Genomic DNA, 18910 nt, shown 5'->3' on the forward strand with positions numbered 1-18910 from the left:
ACTGCTTTGTCTCCCATTTTTCTCTTCCAGAGAACAACCATCAGATAATGTTGGAGCCTCTCCATCTATTGTCTGTACTTTTAAACTGCACTTTTATATTTTAAAAGTTTCTTTTACTTCTGTGCTGGATATTATAATGTTGATTTTTTAACTCTGTGCTAGATATTACAGTATTGATTTCTTTTTTATTTGATTTTTTTCATATCCAATTTTCTAATTAGCTTTTTCCTATGTATCTTATTTTATCATTTATGCCTGTTTCTATTTCATAATTTCTTATGTTCTGTCTTTATTTTTACCCTTTTATTTTTAGCATACTTATTTTAAAGTATATAAAGGCTTTTTAAAGCTTATTTCATCTGGAATGAGTTCGTGATCCACTTATTAGTTTTATTGACTATCTTTGCAAATATTTGATTTCTTAATATATTTAAACATTTTGTTTGCAGGCTCATTTCTAAGTAAACTTTTTATTGAAGTACAACATACATACAGAAAAGTTCACAAATTATTATGTTGGGATTTAGAGGCTGTTACCTCAGAATGTGGTAGTGCTTTGACGTGCTGGAATAAAGTAGCCTCAAGGTTTCTCTGACATTCCCCACCCCTTCTGTCCCTCAATCCTCTGTCACTCTCCAAAGCACGGACAGAATAGAGTTGTTCCCTTATCTACCTAAAGTCTAGACCTGCCAAAGAAGAAGACAATTATCTCTGGTCCTTTCTCTGAGTTTTCATTAACTTAACTCGTATCTCAGGAAGACTGTCAACACACATGGACAAACTTTTGCCACAGACCATTGTCTTCTATTTTGGTCCCATTTAGTATAGACTCTGTCCCAGGCAATCATATGTTCTCCAGGCCCATTGAGTCCCCCCAAAATCATTTAGTCCTACACCCCCATCTCCCCTTTCCCTATGAAGAGGGGTATGTAAGCATCTGTACCCCACTGGGTTATTGGGCAATCATTCTGCAATTTCCCGATGCTGTGCATGTTAAAATAAAATTTTTATGCCTTTTCTCCATCTTAATCTGAATTTGTCAGTGAGTTTTAGAGAACCTTCAAGGGTGAAGAGAAAGCTTTCCCTTGGCCCCAATTACTACACAGATTAATGAATTTTCAGAGTGAACTCATCTGTATAACCAACATCCAGATCAAGAAATGAAACATTACCGGGGTCCTAAAACCCAACCCTATACCTTCTTTTAGTCACTACCACCCCAAAGAGAACTATTATACTTGACTTCTAACATACTAGATTAGTTTCATTTTAATTTTCAATGAAAAGATCCATGCTGGCCTCTCCTCTCTCCCCCACTCCCCTTCTGCCCTCTCCATCTTTGGACTCTCAGTCAGGGTGCCAGTCAGGTGGGTTGTCTAAGCTCCTGTTAGTGAGGCCTTGTCTTTCCATTCTGCCTTCCTAAATAAAATATAGTCGACAAGGATACCCACTCATACCACTCCTATTTAATATAGTATTAGAAGTACCAGCCAGGGCAATCAGGCAAGAGAAAGAAAAAATGGGCAACCAGATTGGAAAAGACAAAGTCAAACTGTTCCTATTTGCAGATGACATGATCCTATATGTAGAAAACCTAAAGACTCAGCCAAAAACTCTTAGAGCTGATAAACAATTTCAGTAAAGCTGTAGGATACAAAATCACCATGCAAAAATCAGTATGTTTTAACACTCCAAAGATGGACTAGTAGAAAAAGAAGTCAAGAATGCCAGCCTATTCACAATAGTCCAAAAAAATAAAATACCTAGGAATCAATTAACCAAGGAGTTGAAAGATCTCTACAATGAGCACTACAAATCACTGCTGAAAGAAATTAAAGAAGACACAAAAAGATGGGAAGCCATTCCATGCTCTTGGATTAGAAGAATTAACATTATGAAAATGTCCATACTACCCAAATTGATCCCCATCAAAATACCAATGACATTCTTCACTGAAATAGAAAAAACAATCCTAACATTTATAGGGAAAAACAGAAGACCCTAAGTAGCCAAATAAATCCTTAGCAAAAATAAATAAATAAATAAAGCCAGAAGCATGACACTACCTGACTTCAAATTACAGTACAAAGCTATTGTAACCAAAACAGCATGGAACTGGCATAAAAACAGACACTCTGACAAATGGAACAAATAGAGAACCCAGAAATCAACCCACATACTTATAGCCAATGGATATTTGACAAGGGCAACAGGAGCTTACACTAGGGAAAGACAGGCTCTTCAATAAATGGTGCTGGGAAAACCAGACATCCATATGTAGAAGAATGAAACTAGACCTGTACCCCTCGCCATATACCAAAATCAACTCAAACTGGATTAAAGATTTATATATAAGACCCCAAACTATAAAACTCCTAAAAGAAAACATAGGAGAAACACTTTAGGAAGTAGGACTGGGCAAAGAGGTTATGAATAAGACCTAAAAACATAGGCAACAGAAGAAAAAAAATGGGATTATATCAAATTAAAAAGCTTCTGCCCAGCAAAAGAAACAGTAAACAGAGCAAAAAGACAACCTACAGAACGGGAGAAAATACATTCATCCAACATGGGATTAATATCCAGAATATACAAGAACTCAAACAGCTTAACAGTTAAAAAACAAGTAACCCAATTAAAAACTGGGCAAAGAGCTGAACAGGCATTTCTCAAAGGGAGATATACAAATGGCCAATAGACACATGAAAAAATGCTCAACATTATTAAGCATCATCAAATCAAAACCACATTGAAATATCATTTTACACCAGTTAGACTAGCCATTATCAAAAAAGACAGGAATAACAAATGCTGGCAAGGATATGGAGAAAGGAGAACCCTCCTACATTGTTGGTGGGACTGAAAATCAGTGCAGCCATTATGGAAGACAGTATGGAGATTCCTCAAACAACTACAGATAGAGCTGCCATACAAGCCAGCAATCCCACTGCTGGGTGTCTATCCAAAGGAATGGAAATCATCATGTCAAAGGGATACCTGAACTCCCACGCTTATTGCAGCTCCATTTACAATAGGTAAGAGTTGGAATCAACATAAATGTCCATTTCCAGATGACTGGATAAGGAAAGTGTGGTATACATACACAATGGAATACTACTCTGCTATAAAAAGGAATGAAATCCCACCATTTACAGCAACATGGATAACCTCAGAGAAAATTATAAGTGAAATGAGCCGGGCACAGAAAGAGAAATACCACATGTCCTCACTTATAAGTGAGAGCTAAAAAGGAAAGAAAGAAAGGGAGGAGGAAGGAAGGAAGGAAGAAACAATCACAATCATTTGCTAAACTTTTAAAGGAGCAAATGGAACTGAAGCCACCAGAGGTGGGAAAGGGGAGGGGAAGTGGGGCTAATGAGAAATTGGTAGAGTGCTACAAAAAATGAAAAAAAAAAACAAAACAAACAAAAAAACTATAGCCCTAGGCAATAAGTCAGTAGCTGGTTTTTGTTTGTTTTGCTTTTGTTTTTAGCTTTCCTTCCTGAGTTGGGGAGCCCCTCTCCACTACCTGAGTTGGGGAGCCCCTCTCCACTACCAGCTACCAAAAGTAAGCTTGGTGCTGGTCCTTCGTGTCTGTCCTAGAGCACTTCTGGACCCTTTTTACCTCACAGAGCTGAAATCTTACAATCACTGACTTCTCCCAGACCTGAAACCCAGCACCATTCTGCATTTCTGTTCTTTTTCTTGTTCATGAAGATATTTTTACATTTGAGATTGTCAGTGTCTTCTTTTCTCTCTCTTTTGATACTCGTCTGTCATTGCTGTCTGGTTGGAGTGGGGGTTGGGGAAGGGTACCTGAATATGATTCACTGCACCATGTTCCACATTCTTGAATGATCAATAATTTTATCATCTTCAAATATCGGTATTTTTTTTCCTTCCTTTTCAAACTTTGTAACTTTTATCTCATTTTACTATCTTGTTTCACCGTCTCCAGTGAAATATTTAATAGAAGCAGTGATTGCAGACAGTCCTGTTTGTTCTCAGTTCTAAGTGGAATATTTCTAATGCCTCACCAGTAAGTCTGATCCTTGCAATGGGCTTTGGTAGACATCCTTTCTTATGTGAAGGAGTGTTTAGAGTTGAATTTTATGAAGTGGTCTTTTTGTCTGGGTCTGTTGAGATGAGCATATTCTTGTTTAGTTTATTCATATGTGAATTACATTAATACATTTTCTAATGTTAAAACAGTCTTGTATTCCTTGGGTTCAACCCTGCTTGTCTATGATGTACTTTTGTTCTTGTTGTCCTCGATGGATTTAGATTTGCTGGTATTTTAACTAGGAATTTTGTGTCTATGTTTATAAGTGAAATTGGCCTCAGCCTTTCTTTCTCCTTCTGCCCTTGTCTAGTTTTGGTAGTTTGGTGGCTCTCGTAGAATGAGTTGGGATTCTGTCTCCCGTTTTCTATTCTGTGTAACCGTACGTGTAAGATCAGGATTGCAGGGTTGGTAGGACTCTTCTCTAAAACTGTCTGGTCTGTTCGAGTTTTTTGATGAATAGATTTAAAACTACTGTTTCAATTCCTTTACACTATAGTTTTACATGTGATTTTCTGTTTTCTCTTTCTTAACTAAGTTTTGTAAGTTGTAGTTTTCTAGGTGATTATCCATTTTCTAGAAAAATATCTGCATTTTCAACTTTCACATGGGTATGAACATGCCCTTTTATGGTTTAAAAAAACTACTGAGTCTATATTTATACCCTCTTTTTATCCCTGATGCTGTTTATTGTGACTTCCTTTTTTTTCTTACTTCGTCTTATCAAAAGTACATCTAGTTTATTATTCTTTTCAAAAAACTAGCTTTTGGGTGGGGGGTAGGGGGGAGGGTGGCAGGCACTATTCTAGGCAGTAGAGTGAACAAAACGGATAAAATTCCCTGCCTTGTTTGAAAATATATTCTAGTGTGGAGACACAGTCAATCGGAAGTAATTGTAATAAATAAGTAAATTCCACAGTAGATTAGAAGGTGCTAATTGCTATACGAGTAAGTAGCTCCTGGTAAGGAAGACTGAGAGAAGTGGGGTGAGCAGCATAGATAAGCAGGTTATAATTTAAATAGGGTGGTTGGAGTAGAGAAGATGGCATCTGACAAGCAAAGACCTGAGGGAGGGGAGGGAATTAACTATGGGAATCTAAGGGAAATGCACACCAGGAAGAAGGAACAGCCAGTGCACAGACCCTGAGGCAGGACGGAACCTGCTAGAATGAGGAAGAGCAAGGATACCTGGCTGGAAGGGAGTGAGCAGCATCAGGACACAGCAAAGCCCTCCCGAGGTAGATCACTTAGGGCCATGTGGTCAGTCCATTGTTAGAACTTCCCGATTTTATTCTGAGTCAAAAATGCCTTGCAAGCTTTTGCACAGATGGTGACATGACTGGACCTACTTTTGAAAGGATAATCTTGGCTACTGTGCTGCAAACAGACTGAAGGCCTGAGAGCCAAGGCAGGAAAAGTAGCGACAGGCTATGGCAATAATTTTGAGAGATGATGGTGGCTCGGACCAAGGTGGTAAACAGCTAGGTGGTGAGAATGGTTGAACTCTGAATATTTTATTCTGATGGTAGAGCCGACAGGATTTACTTACCATTTGTATGTGGAAAGTGAGAGAAAGGGAAGAGTCAAAAATGTCTCCAGGAAGTCTGGCCTGAGAAACTTCAGTGACTGAGTTGCTAGCAATGTCGCTCACATATCCTTGTTTTCTATTTCTTTAATTTCGACTGTTACCTTTATATTTCTTTCCTTGTATTTTATTTGGAGTTGCTGTGTTGTTCTTTTCTGAATTAAAAGATTAACTTACTTTATCTAAATCTTTTCCTTCTTTCCCTCTAATATTTGCATTTAAGATTATACATTTGCCCCTGTTAAAAGATAAACTTAGGCACATTAGAATTTTGAACAGTTTGAGCAAACAGTGATCGTCAATCAGGCAGCTCCAGACTGCCGGTGGTTCAGGGCTCCACCAAAGGGATGAGAGGGGGAAACTTTTATAAGATGCACGCGGAGCAAGGAAAAGAAAATATCTGATTGGTTAAAGTGGAGCCGTATTCTTAAAGTCCCTAGTTAGAAGTTAGTTGGCAGCTTGTGGTTGGATTTTGGTTTGCTTACGTAGGGTGCTAGAGCTGTCTCAGTCTAATAGCCTCCTGATTAATTATTTCAATACCCCTAAGTGCTGTTTTAGCCACTTTCTGCAAGTTTTGATATGTATTGGTTTTATTGTCATTTAGGTTTTACTATTCCTTAATTTCCATTGGGTTATTCTTTTAACCCATACATTGCTTAAAGGGTGTTTTTACATCTCCAGATGTATTGCAAAATAACCTTTGTTATTGACTTCTAATTTTATTGAGATAATATTGTCTGGATGGTATTGATTGTTTGGTGATTATTGGGGCTTGCTCTGTGGCATATTATGCTCATCTCTTAATTCTCTGATTGATGGATGCAGGCTTCCCTACATGACCAAAAGAGCAGATTTATTAATTTATATAGTTTAAATGTCATGCTCAAGCAGAGTCTTTTCATCCTTTCTTTAAAGAGCCAAGGCTGGGAAAGGCAGGTGAAGCAGCAGAGTCAGGCATCTTTCTCTCTCATGTACTGTAGAAGCCTGAGTTGCAGGCTGAGGAGCATGGGGAGCTGCACTCTCAGAGGCGGCTTGATCCCAGCAGCATCCAAGACCTGGCTGCTCAGAAGAGCTACGCAAGGGGGCTGGAGACGATGTCTGGAGCTCAAAAGAGGTGATGGAGAAACCTGTGGTCCACTCAGTGATGCTCCAGAAGCCTCGCTGCATGACATATTCTCTAAGGGCACAGTTCCCACCATCCACTGTAACACCACACCCCAGTGCACCCCAAATACACACCCTTATACATGGGCTCCCCACTTACCTCTGATGGCAGACATCTGCTCCAGAAACCTAAAACTGCCATCTTCTCTGCGAAGGGGCCTGCACGAAGTCTGCAGTCTGGAGCTCTCCTCTGAAGCACTGATTTTGTGAATCACTTTGTTCTATGCAGGCAGGTAGCTGCCCACAGTGCCACCACTGGGCCACATGCTGCAGGTTAGTGTGCATCCTGCTGCTCTGACCAGCCTCTCCCTGCAGGATGTCGGGGAGTCGGGTGCTGCACCTCTTCATCACAGAAGTGGACATGGGGGTGGGAACCCACGTATCAGAGATGGGCCAGATTTTTAGTTCCTTGGGAAACAGGAGTTTAATGCAGCATTTGTCTGCTCAGTATTTTAAAAGGTGCTTTGAAGCAGAAAATGGCCAGAAAATACCCAGTTTAAAAGCATCTGTTGTAAGGTGCTGTAGAGTAGGTGCAGGTTATTGAGACTGCTCTCCACTGTCAGGCTACGCAGCCATGGGCTGCACACTGGAAGGCTCTGGACTACTCATGAGGACAAGAAGTCATTAGGTTGGAATAGGGGTTTTGAAATCCTCAGGGGAAGGGTGCTCAGACCAGGGTGAGCCTAGTCCCCAGGACAACTACTCATCTGGCTGCTCAGGGTTCTTTTTAGAAACCTCTATGAGTTTGCAAGAGCTGCCATAACAAAGTGCCACAGACTGAGCAGCTTGAACAATGGGATTTATTGTCCCACAGTTCTGGAGGCTGGCAGTCTGAGATCAGCAGTGCTGGTCAGTTCTGAGGGTCATGAGGGAAGGGTTTGCTCCAGGCCTCTCTCCTTGGCGTGTGGACAGCCATCTACTCCCTGTGTCTTCACATCGTCTTTCCTCTATCTCTGTCCAAATTTCTCCTCATAAAGACACCAGTCATACTGGATTAAGGTCTACTCTGGTGGCCTCATGTTAACTTAGTTACCTTTGTAAAGAGCCTATCAACAAATATGATCATATTCTAAGGTATTAGGGGTATTTCAATGTATGTATTTTTTGGGCAGGGGACTCAATTCAGTCCACAGCAATAGCCATTTCACCATGGCCTTTAACCTTCTCTAGTTAACAATAATCATATTCTTTGGTATTTTATCCTTAGGCATGAAAAATAGTTACAGATTTTGGTTACAGAAATGACAAAGCCTTTTAATAAATACGTGAGTGACTGTAGCACTAGCTGATTTATAATAAACCCCATGCCCGTAAGCCCCTGTTTCTTCCTCTCCAGAGCAACTTTCTTCCTTCTAAGAACAGATGACCTCACCTGGATATTTCTTGTTTTGTTTTCTTCCAGAGGATATACCTCCTACCCTGCAGCCTAAATGCACTGACTTCCAGAATGCCAACCTCCTCCGAGGCACCAATCTCAAAGTCCAGTTTCTCCTCTTTGCCCCTTCAGATCCTAGCTGTGGGCAGCTCGTGGAAGAAAGCAGTGACATTCAAAACTCTGGGTTCAATGCCACTCTGGGAACCAAACTAATCATCCACGGATTCAGGTGGGAGCTAACCAACCATAGGATCTCCTCAGCTAAGAACTATAAAGTGACCATGATGCCATAGGAAGGTAGTGGCGTGTAGGGGAGGAATGGATTTACTGGCCATGCCCGTTCCACCGCTCATGTCCTGCTGCCTTTGAAGGTGTCTGACGTCAACTATTGCACACACATCATGCTGTTCCTTCTTGTTGGTCATACACGTCACCCCTCCACTCGGTCTCATCTACACACTCACAAACAGTAAATGTGTGTGACCCCAGATAAGTCACTCCTCACTTGGAGCCTCGGTTACCATATCTAAATTAAAGGGGAGTTTGTAGGGAGGGTCTCAGTTGTCTTTTTCTCCCTGAAGTGTGGCTTGAGTGACATGATTCATCTCAAACAATGAGATCATAGGCTTTGTGTAATCACGGGGGAAACAGGGGTTTTTTCCTAGGTTTTTATGTCCTATTCTTCACTTCTTGCCTGGTTTCATGACCCAAGAAACTTCTATCGTGCTGAGAGGTTAGCATTTCTTAGGAGCTGGGCTCTTCTCTCGAGTAATTTCTCTGACACCCTACAGTTCAAATTTTTTATACTATACAGTCACCAAGACTCAGTTTAATCACCATCCTTCCTTTGAACATCTTTTCTCCAAAGCCCACCCACAAGGCCAGAAACAGAGAACAGTTTCTGGGAGGAAGGAAGGAGAGAGTGTGGTGAGAGAAGCACTACAGAACAAGTAGAGTTGGGGGCATGCAATGAAGAGGTAGACACACAGGCCCTGGACAGAGGATCACCGTGTCCTGATCTCTGGCTTCTCTCTGCCTCCTAGACCCCTGGGCTCCAGGGACCCAGCCACATACTTTCTCAGGCATCCCTCTTTACTCTTGTGCTGAAGTCTCTCCTCTAGCAAATGTCTCTTACCTCAGCCACGGTCCAAGACTGAGGGCGTACCACCAACCCAGCAATAGCTAATAGAGCCGGAGGGCATATCAGCTAGTCTGCTGCCAACTACCCCCAAACCGCATTCTATGGCACACACCCAGTCTGTGCTCCTCTGCTCACATGAGCATCCTCTGATTGTTCCTATAATACTGGGGACCATTGAAAAAACTTGTCGTAGTCCATTTGTGCTGCTATAACAAAAGACCTGATCCTGGGTAATTTATAAGGAACAGAAATTTATTTGGCTCACAGTCTAGAGGCTGAGAAGTCCAAGATCAAAGGTCTGCATCTCATTAGGGTCTTCTTGCTGTGTCATCCCATGGTGAAAGGCAGAAAGGCAAGAGAGTGTGCCCATGTGCAAAAGAGAGAGGGAGAGAGAGAGAGGAAGGAAAAGAGGGAGGGGAAGAGAGAGAAGGAAGGCAAGGAACCGGACTCCTCCTTTTACCAGGGACCCACTCCCGTGATAACAGCATTAGTCACCTCTTAAAGGTCCCACCTCTCAACACTGTTGGATAAGGGATTAAGTTTCCAACACACGGCTTTTGGGGGATACATTCAAACCACAGAAACTTTTTTTCTGATCCCAATCTGTTGAGAAACCTATCCTAAAACTTTCCTATCATTTTCCTTTTCCTAGAAAAGCCCCTTTACACTGTAAGTTCCAGAAGGATGGGGACTATATCTTATTTGTCTTTACTTCTTGCAAAGTATACCGCCAGGCCCATAGGTACTCCATAAATGTTTGTTGAATGAATAAATGGATAAATGAAAAATGAATGAATGAAAACATCCTCAAGGAAAGGGCCTATATTCTAGAACGAGAATTAAGATTGCAAATCTTAACTCTAATGTGCAAAGCTATCTTTTCTTTTACACAAATAACACAAATAGGGGCAGTACAGTGCATAAAGTCTATGTAGTTTATGTAGTTTATGCGTTGCGCAAAGGTGCCTGACTGAAGGCTGAGGGGGCTAAAACCCAATCTGAGTTCTGAACCCTGGCATGAGTTTGCATCTACCTGGAACAAAAGGCACCCTCTTATAATTTACACAAAGGCTCCATATGTGCTGATGGAAGGCCTGGCAACTTTGGAATTTTGTCCTCCCTATGCTCAAAGTGCTGTGAGATTTACTTCTCATATACCCCCTTCCCTAGTTTTGACTTCTTTTCCGGGTTTGGGATTAATAGAGGTTTTCAAGAAAATGGATATCAGCTTGGCAAGTAATTTTCTATCTTTTTTGGCTCCACGTCTAGGGCTTTAGGAACAAAGCCCTCCTGGATTGATAAATTCATTAGAGCCTTTCTGCGTGCAGCCGATGTTAACGTGATTGCTGTGGACTGGGTTTACGGGTCAACAGGTGTCTACTTCTCAGCCGTGGAAAATGTGGTTAAGCTGAGCCTCGAGATCTCCCGTTTCCTCAATAAACTCCTGGTAGGTACAGAAGAGTTTTGGGTGAGTTTTGGCTGCTTATGGGAGAGAGAGGGGTCAAAAAGAAAAAAGCACCACATGAGGAAGTTTAGGGCAGAAGCAAAACCATCCTGTGGCTTGTTGGTCTTTGGATCAAATCTTCACTTTGCCACTTACAGTGCTGGCCTTGGGTAGGTTATTGAACCTCTCTGAGCCTCCCGCTGCTGCTCTGTAAAATGCGCCTCTCTCTGCACGTTAGATAGTGGGTGCAGGCTGCCTGGCATGCGTAGTCCCTCAAGAGGGAAGGGCCGTAGTCGTTATACACTTTGGACACCAAAAGGAAAGTGAGGGGATTGTCAGGGTGGGGAAGCCCAGGAAGTGGGCAAGTGATTCACAGACGAGGGTTCTGCCCTTTTTACTGAAGCATGTGTGTCCTGCCAGGGCCCTCGGCTTCTGAAGGCTCGGGGAAAAGTGTGCCATTGAGAAGCCAGGGGCTGCCGTGCCCAAATGGAGCTCACTGTCAACGCCATTCTAGGTGCTGGGCGTGTCGGAGTCCTCAATCCACATCATTGGTGTTAGCCTCGGGGCCCACGTTGGGGGCATGGTGGGACATTTCTACAAAGGCCAGTTGGGACGAATCACAGGTAACATTCCCTTGTGCCCATCTTCCCATGGTTTAGAGATAGAGAGAGATTGCTCTTAAAATGCTTCTTCTGAGGTGAGCAAAGGAAGTGTTGAACCTTTGTTCTTATGATCAAGCCATCTAAAATTAATTTATTGTGGTCTTTTTGCAGAAAATGGCATTGTGTTATTATTGCATGATCTCTAATATCGGTGTAAGAGACCATGTAATTCTTTCTGAGCCTCAGTTTCTATATCTATAAAATGGGTTGTATCAGCCTATATCTCCTTGGCTCATTGTGGAAATCACTTTAAGATAGTTTTGTTAAATACCTGCAAAGTGTGGAGGACTTTATGCTTCAAGAGCCACCCTCAGTCCATAATAAGGGACTAGAGCTGTGTGGTAAATACCCCAGCTTCCTGGCTGTTCAGTAAGACAATTCTGAGTCATGTTCTACAAAATCCCTCAGAGGGGCCCCGGTGGGATAAGACCCAGTTGCCCCCAGTGCATCGGCGTTCTCCTTCATTCCATGATTTGTTTCCACTCCCTCACCATGCTTTCTGTCATCTCCTAAATAAGCCACTTGCACTTGAAATCTTGGTCACAGGGTCTGCTTTGTGGGGAGAAGGAGGGAAGGGATACCAGCTGACATGGGAATAGTATTATCTACGTCCCTGTGTTGTGAGAACTAGAGTATGTAAAATTGGTCCGCATGAGGCCTGGCACATAGTAACTGCTCAAAAAATTGTAGGCATCGCTGTTACCCCATGAAGGTTAATATTACTTAATTAACTCTTAGCAAATGGTTGGTGTCACCAAGCTCGTTTTAGAGCCAGAGAAGCTGGACCATTGAGAGGTTACCTCCAGAGAGACAACAGAGTGAGGTTTCTTAGGTAAGGTGGTCTTGAGCTAGTTCTCCCCACCCTAGGGTGCTTGTTGGAGGACTCTGTGGTCTGAACTGGAAGGGCTGGCAGGGTAGGTATGTGCCAAATGGTTGGTGTCACCAAATTCGTTTTAGAGCCAGAGAAGCTGGACCATTGAGAGGTTACCTCCAGAGAGACAACAGAGTGAGGTTTCTTAGGTAAAGTGGTCTTGAGCTAGTTCTCCCCACTCTAGGGTGCTTGTTGGAGGACTCTGTGGTCTGAACTGGAAGGGCTGGCAGGGTAGGTATGTGGTGGATCCATGAAGGTTCCTGCAGCGGAGAGGCAAGGGGCCCGATGTCAGTGTGTCCTTGCAGGCCTGGACCCCGCTGGACCCGAGTACACCAGAGCCAGCCTGGAGGAGCGCTTGGATGCTGGAGATGCCCTCTTTGTGGAAGCCATCCACACAGACACCGACAGTGAGCTGGGGTGCCCTGGCTGGGGTGAGGGAAGGAGCACAGAAGAGGCGCTGGGAAGCTGGCATCTAGCTGTGCAGCCCTGGGCAGAGACCCCTGCCCCTTTCTGAGCTTCTGTTGTTCAGCAACGAGGGTACCAACATGATTTTAAAAGTCTCTTCCAGCTCTGTCATTCTGTGCCATTGAGATGAATGGTTTTATTTTTAGCCACCAGTAGGCCGAAGGATTTCTACTCATGAACAAAAAATGTTTGGTTGGGAGTCTCTCTCTGATTCAACACCAGTCCTGTGCTGAGTAGTGCTGCGGAGGGCATCACTACCTGGCTGACTTACGGAAAAGTCACGCTGCTTCTTCAGGAAGGGATGCCTAGCCCTGGGGCATGGGGCATTCCACTCCTCAGGCACACAGGCCTCCCTGGGGGGATGGCCCCAGCCCTTAGCCTAGTAGAGAATGAGAATCCCCTTTCCAATAGTGGCAGGAAAGACCCCTGAACTATCAATCCACTATGACCAATATAAGCTCTTCCGACCAACTGGGAAAGTGGGTGGGCATTCCTCTTCATTTTTACTTAATTTCAAATGTCCACAGAGTCTGTGCCAGGCACTGTGTTCAGGGTGGTGGGTACGAAGAGAAACAACATCTGTCCCTGACCAGAAGAGCTTGCTGTTCAAGTAAGAGGTGCCCGTGTCTCCTTCTCTTGGGTCAGAAGCTTTCTTTTAGCCTCCAAAACCCACAGATGCATGACTCTAGAAGAAACCCATGCCGTCACACTGTCCGACCCTCTTTCCCACCTTTATGGCACAGATAGGAAACCTCTGCCCAGCTGTGTTAGGTTAATTAACCTGGTTAATTAACAAAGTGAAATCCCTTCTGTCCCTACATTTGTTAGGTCTTCAGTTACCTGAGCTAGACCTCTCAGGCACTTTCCAAGTTGGAGCCTCTTCCTAAATGTGACTAAAAAAAAAATTCTATTTATTCAATCAATATTTATTGAGCTAAGTAGCAGGTACTGAGAATACCTCAATAAACAAGGCATTGAATAAGGTCCCTGCCCACATGGAACTTATAGGTTATGTGCGTAGGCATTCACTCATTTATTCATTCAATAGCTATTTATTAGGCACTCCCTAGGTGCCAAGTTGTGGAGCTTACATCCAAAGAAACAGACGAGATAATTACACACTGAGATTATCATAATGAAGGATATGTGAGAGAGGGTGACTTGGGCAGGGGTCTGCTTCAACTAGCATTATTGGGGAAAGTCTATCCAAGAACAGGAGACTTGGCAGATGAGAAGGACTCGGCCCAGGACGAGCTGGGAGAAGAGCATTCTCGGTGGAGAGTGAATGAATGAAGTCCTGGATGTGGGGGAGGATTTGGTTTGTTCTAGAGAAGGAAGGAGAACCATGTGGTCAGAGCGCAGTGTAGGGAGGGAGAGGGATTGAGCGGGGTTGTGAAGAGGGAGCCAGTCCAGCGTGGCCATGAAAAGGAGCCTGCATTTCACTCTAGGGCCAGGGAGAAGAGGGCAGTGATTTGGACTTCTTTACAACAGGTGACTGTGGCTCCTCTGCAGAGAATGGCCTGTAGCAGAGAGCTAAAGGAAGCCCAGAGGCCCATTAGAGGGCGTCTTCAGTAGTGTCTGGGTGAGAGATGATGGTGGCTTGGGCGAAGGTGGCAGGAGAGACAGAGAGAAGTAGAAAGATTACAAATCTATTTTGGAGATCGAGCTGACTGGACTGGTGAGGGGCTGAATGTGGGGTGCGAGGGGAAGGCAGGAATCAAGGATGACTTCTGGGTCATTGCTTAACCCCTGGGGAGATGGCAGGAAACAAATAATATACAATCAACTTCTTACAATAGTGATAATTGAGGTGAAAGAGAAAATCGGGGTCTTCGGCTGCTGGGCCTAACCTAATCTGTGGGCTCAGATGTACCATGTTGTCGGGTCTTGGATATGGTCACAAGGACACGATGAGCGCTACAGTCCCTCTTAAACTCAGCTTTTTTTTTAGCCACTATCATATTTCCACTCACTCAGGAGAGCATGAAAGTATGTTTTTGGGGAGACTGGAAATGTGGCCCAAAACATGTTTATATGAACGATTACTAAAAGGAAAACAGGAACTTTTCAACAAGGAAATTTACCAAGTTTACGACATTTATTGATTTAGAAAAACTTGTGTTAAGGGATATTTTTCTTGATTTTATTAGTCAAATATGGATATCTTATAAATTGATTCTTCTTTGGTTCCTTTCAGCATGGAAAAACAACCCCCTTTAAGAATGCTGTCTGAGGGCTCTTGAGAAGTCTCGCAGCACTTAGGAATGGGGCACAGAGTGGGTGGGCTCCTGAGGTCAGACCTCAGGCTGTACTGCCAATGAACCTTGCTGTGGGACCTAGAAAATATGCCCTGAAGTAAGGAAGTTAACTGGGTTCTGCCTCCTTTTAGATCTGGGTATTCGGATTCCCGTCGGACACGTGGACTACTTTGTCAATGGAGGCCAAGACCAGCCTGGCTGTCCCACGTTCATTCATGCAGGTCAGAGAGTTGGTGTTTGCCTGCCCCTAGAGACTGGAATTCACCTATAGCCTTCGTGTTGAGTCAGCCAGTGTGGGCTACATAGGGACTTCTTGACAGTGTCCTTTGCTATGTCCTGTAACGCCCTACTCAATACTTACTGAATGGGTGTCTTTGGAGCTCAGGAAATCTGGGGAGGGGTGTCTGAAATTAAAAGACTGTGCCAAACTTAACACTGCCCACCAGCTTGTCTTAGACCCTGCTGTGATCAATATCACTCAATCCAGTAACCTCTGCTCTTCCCTGGGCCCTTATTTCTGCCATATCCAAACTAGCAGCATCCTCTGCAGAGCCTAGTTGTGGTGGAAGCAATGTGACATGCCCAAAGCTAGCTGGCCAAAGGATCAATTCACTGCATGACCATTTTGCCAAATTTACTAAATTTAACAGTTTTCTAAAATTGTTTTCAAGATAATCTTCTTGAACACATTCAGTAAATATACATTTCTCCTCTTCTAAATATATTCTTCTGGAATATTCTTTTTGAATGTATTCATTGACTATATCCTTCTTAGCATTATTTTAAATAATATTAAATTTGTCAAAAGTCAAGCATCAATGATTGTTTAGTTTTCCTACATTCTTATGAATATAGTCAATACATCAGCATTTCATATGGAAATTTTAAATGCTGATTTCTGTTTACTATGTTTTTAGTCTTTTTCTGCTTTACCAAATTTTTAACATTCAAAAAATTCTTTTGACAATTTTATTGAATAGCCACTAATTTATTTTACCAAATTTACAAGTTTTCAAAAAATATTCTTCTTTTAACAATTTACACATTTTTTAGCAATTCTGATCAGATAGGATAGTTTGATTTCAGTGGCTTAGTTTTCAAAAAATATCCTTCTTTTAACAATTTATACATTTTTCAGCAATTCTGATCAGATAGGATAGTTTGATTTCAGTGGCTATTGAAAATTTTGGTGGCATTTTAGTTGACCACATTTCAAACTTTCTCCATAACACAATATGAGAAGGGTTTAGTTTGTCTCTGCCCCGTCTCCCTGTTGCAGCTGTAAGGAGCTTGGCCACCTCCGCGGAAAAGAAAAGTCAACACACAGCTCAGCCTTGGTTGCTGGTCCCAGAGAGGGGATCCCAAAGTTTTCAAAAAATATTCTTCTTTTAACAATTTACACATTTTTTAGCAATTCTGATCAGATAGGATAGTTTGATTTCAGTGGCTGTTGAAAATTTTGGTGGCATTTTAGTTCACCACATTTCAAACTTTCTCCATAACACAATATGAGAAGGGTTTAGTTTGTCTCTGCCCCGTCTCCCTGTTGCAGCTGTAGGGAGCTTGGCCATGGAGAGTGCCCTACCTCTGCGGAAAAGAAAAGTCAACACACAGCTCAGCCTTGGTTGCTGGTCCCAGAGAGGGGATCCCATGGTACACGGAGAGTCTGAAGACCCCAGAGTCCTGGAATTGTAGCTCACTATAAACCTCTTAGCCCACACCAATTCATCCAATGTGGGTTGCTGCAAACTTAAATAGTAAACAACAACAACAAAACCAAGTTTTTGGTAAATTGAGATATTTGGCAAATTCAACGTATGAGTCATCTGTCCAGCTGCGCCTTGGCACATTGGCTTTAGAGATTGACCACAAACTCCTGCTGACTCCCTTGATTGTCTTACTGCTGGGTTGGGTACAGTGGGGTTGTAAAAAATTGGTTGTGTGGGTGATGATAAACTAGGTAATAATGTGCAGACAGATGTCCATTTTGAGAAGTGGGGTCAGCATCTCTAACTCTCTGTATGCTTCCATTTTATGAAAGAGTTTGCATGATCCTATAAGAATGGATCACAAATCAAGCAATGATAGATTAAGCTTATATGTCTCAGGAAATTAGAAAGAAAAGAGAGAATGTAGTAACCATGTCTGTTAATAGTTTTAAAATGTGGCTCAGGGGACACCCCCTGTATTTATAGGCTGCGAGAATATAAAAGTCAGTGGAGTTACAATAAGTGGCATGGAGGGAGCTCCCATTTGTCTAGTCTGAAACCCTGGCTGTGGCTTTCTTCCCCTGTTCAGGATACGATTACCTGATCTGTGATCACATGAGGGCTGTGCATCTCTATATGAGTGCCCTGGAGGATTCCTGTCCACTGATGGCTTTTCCCTGTTCAAGCTACGAGGCCTTCCTCGCGGGGCACTGTCTGGATTGCTTCAACCCTTTTCTGCTTTCCTGTCCAAGGATAGGTAAAATGTCACCACTTTGGTTTCCTTTGACATTTTGGGGAAAGCTCAAGTCCTGCTAGCTGTCACCTCTTTATGTCCTGATCTGCTATGGTCAAGAAGTCTATCCAACTGGGAAGAAGAAAAATTAACCGGTGAGGTATTTGGCCTGTTCCCACCTGGAAGATGGCAGCTGGCCCTCCGTGTCCCACCCCTTGTCCTCTATACTGCTCTCTGCTGCCATACTTGTCTGCACACACCCTTCCCGCATACAGCCGGCCCCTCGCCTGGAAGTCCAGCCTTAGGACATTCTCTAGAAACATTGGCATGTCCAGAGTCCCTGCCCCCACTCTCAGACTGAATGCTTCCCATAGGTCTTTCTAGTTAGGCCAGCCATTTTCCAGCTTTTCATAGACCCTAAATCAGTGTGTTATGGAGAATCTCCAAGAGTGGCACACGAGACCCACTTCGGAGGCATGAGGTTGTGGTTCATGCACCAGCTGGAGGGATGCCTAATTGCCAGGCAGTTTGGGGACATTCCTGGCTGATCCAGGCTAGTCTGGAGAAAGAACTCCAGGAAGGCTGAGGGATCTGGCCTCTAGCTCACCCTGTATGGATCATTGCTGCAAATATACTGGGGTTATCCAGGAAGTGGAAATGGTTCCTCCCCTCCCACACTCTCCCACTTCCCACCACCCCTGCTGTCGCTTAGGACTGCAGCAGCTTGTGATTGCTTGTGTGAATGAGTTGGATACCAGCTTGACAAGTAAAATGTTAAAGTAAAAGTAGCTGCCCATAATAAAACAAGGCAACATTATTTCCAGCTTGTTGGCCATATGTCTCAGTTTGCCCCCGATGCAGTGGACCAGCTGACATAGCCACCACTTCACACTGCCCAGCCTCATCTCTCACTACACCTTCTCTTGCACTGAACACCCCAGGGATGCTGATGGAGTTTGGATGTATTGTCCTCCCAGAACTCATGTGGAAATCTGATCCCCAGTGTGGCAGTTTGAGTCACGGGAGCAGATCCCTCATGAATGGATTAATGCTCTCCCTGGGGGTGGGGGTCTAAGTGAGATCTTGCTTTATTAATTCCTGCAAGAGCTGGTTGTTTAAAAGACCCTGGCACCCTCTCTCTCTCTCTCTTGCTTCCTCTCACCATGTGATCTGCTTGTACCCGCCGGCTGCCTGCCGCTTTCTGCCATGAGTAAAAGAAGCCTGAGGCCCACACCAGATGCAGCTGTCCCAGACTCATAAGCCAAATAAACCTCAGTTCTTTATAAATTACCCAGTGTCAGGTATTTTGTTATACCCAGTGTCAGGTATTCTGTTATAGCAACACAAAACGGACTAATACAGATGCTCACCACTGGTACCTGCAAGCGGACGTCATGTGTCCTCATCCTGTGTGCCTTTGTCCTACCTGTACTCTCCCCCACT

At 43.3% G+C, this 18910-nt stretch overlaps 1 protein-coding gene across 2 annotated transcripts in view; it reads left to right on the forward strand.

Annotated features, from left to right (window-relative positions):
• PLA1A (phospholipase A1 member A) overlaps positions 1–18910 on the forward strand; it is a 37551-nt gene that overhangs the window by 6440 nt on the left and 12201 nt on the right. The window contains exons 2-7 of one of the 2 annotated variants that reach the window (XM_008578774.1): positions 8212–8413; positions 10595–10772; positions 11284–11392; positions 12608–12709; positions 15157–15246; positions 17324–17491. In XM_008578774.1, coding sequence (XP_008576996.1) covers positions 8212–8413; positions 10595–10772; positions 11284–11392; positions 12608–12709; positions 15157–15246; positions 17324–17491 — 849 coding nt within the window. The remainder of the gene's footprint in view (positions 1–8211; positions 8414–10594; positions 10773–11283; positions 11393–12607; positions 12710–15156; positions 15247–17323; positions 17492–18910) is intronic. The other variant, XM_008578775.1, reaches the window with a different exon arrangement.

Source organism: Galeopterus variegatus, unplaced genomic scaffold (genome assembly GCF_000696425.1).
Source record: "Galeopterus variegatus unplaced genomic scaffold, G_variegatus-3.0.2 Scaffold1756, whole genome shotgun sequence".
Lineage (NCBI taxonomy): Eukaryota > Metazoa > Chordata > Mammalia > Dermoptera > Cynocephalidae > Galeopterus > Galeopterus variegatus.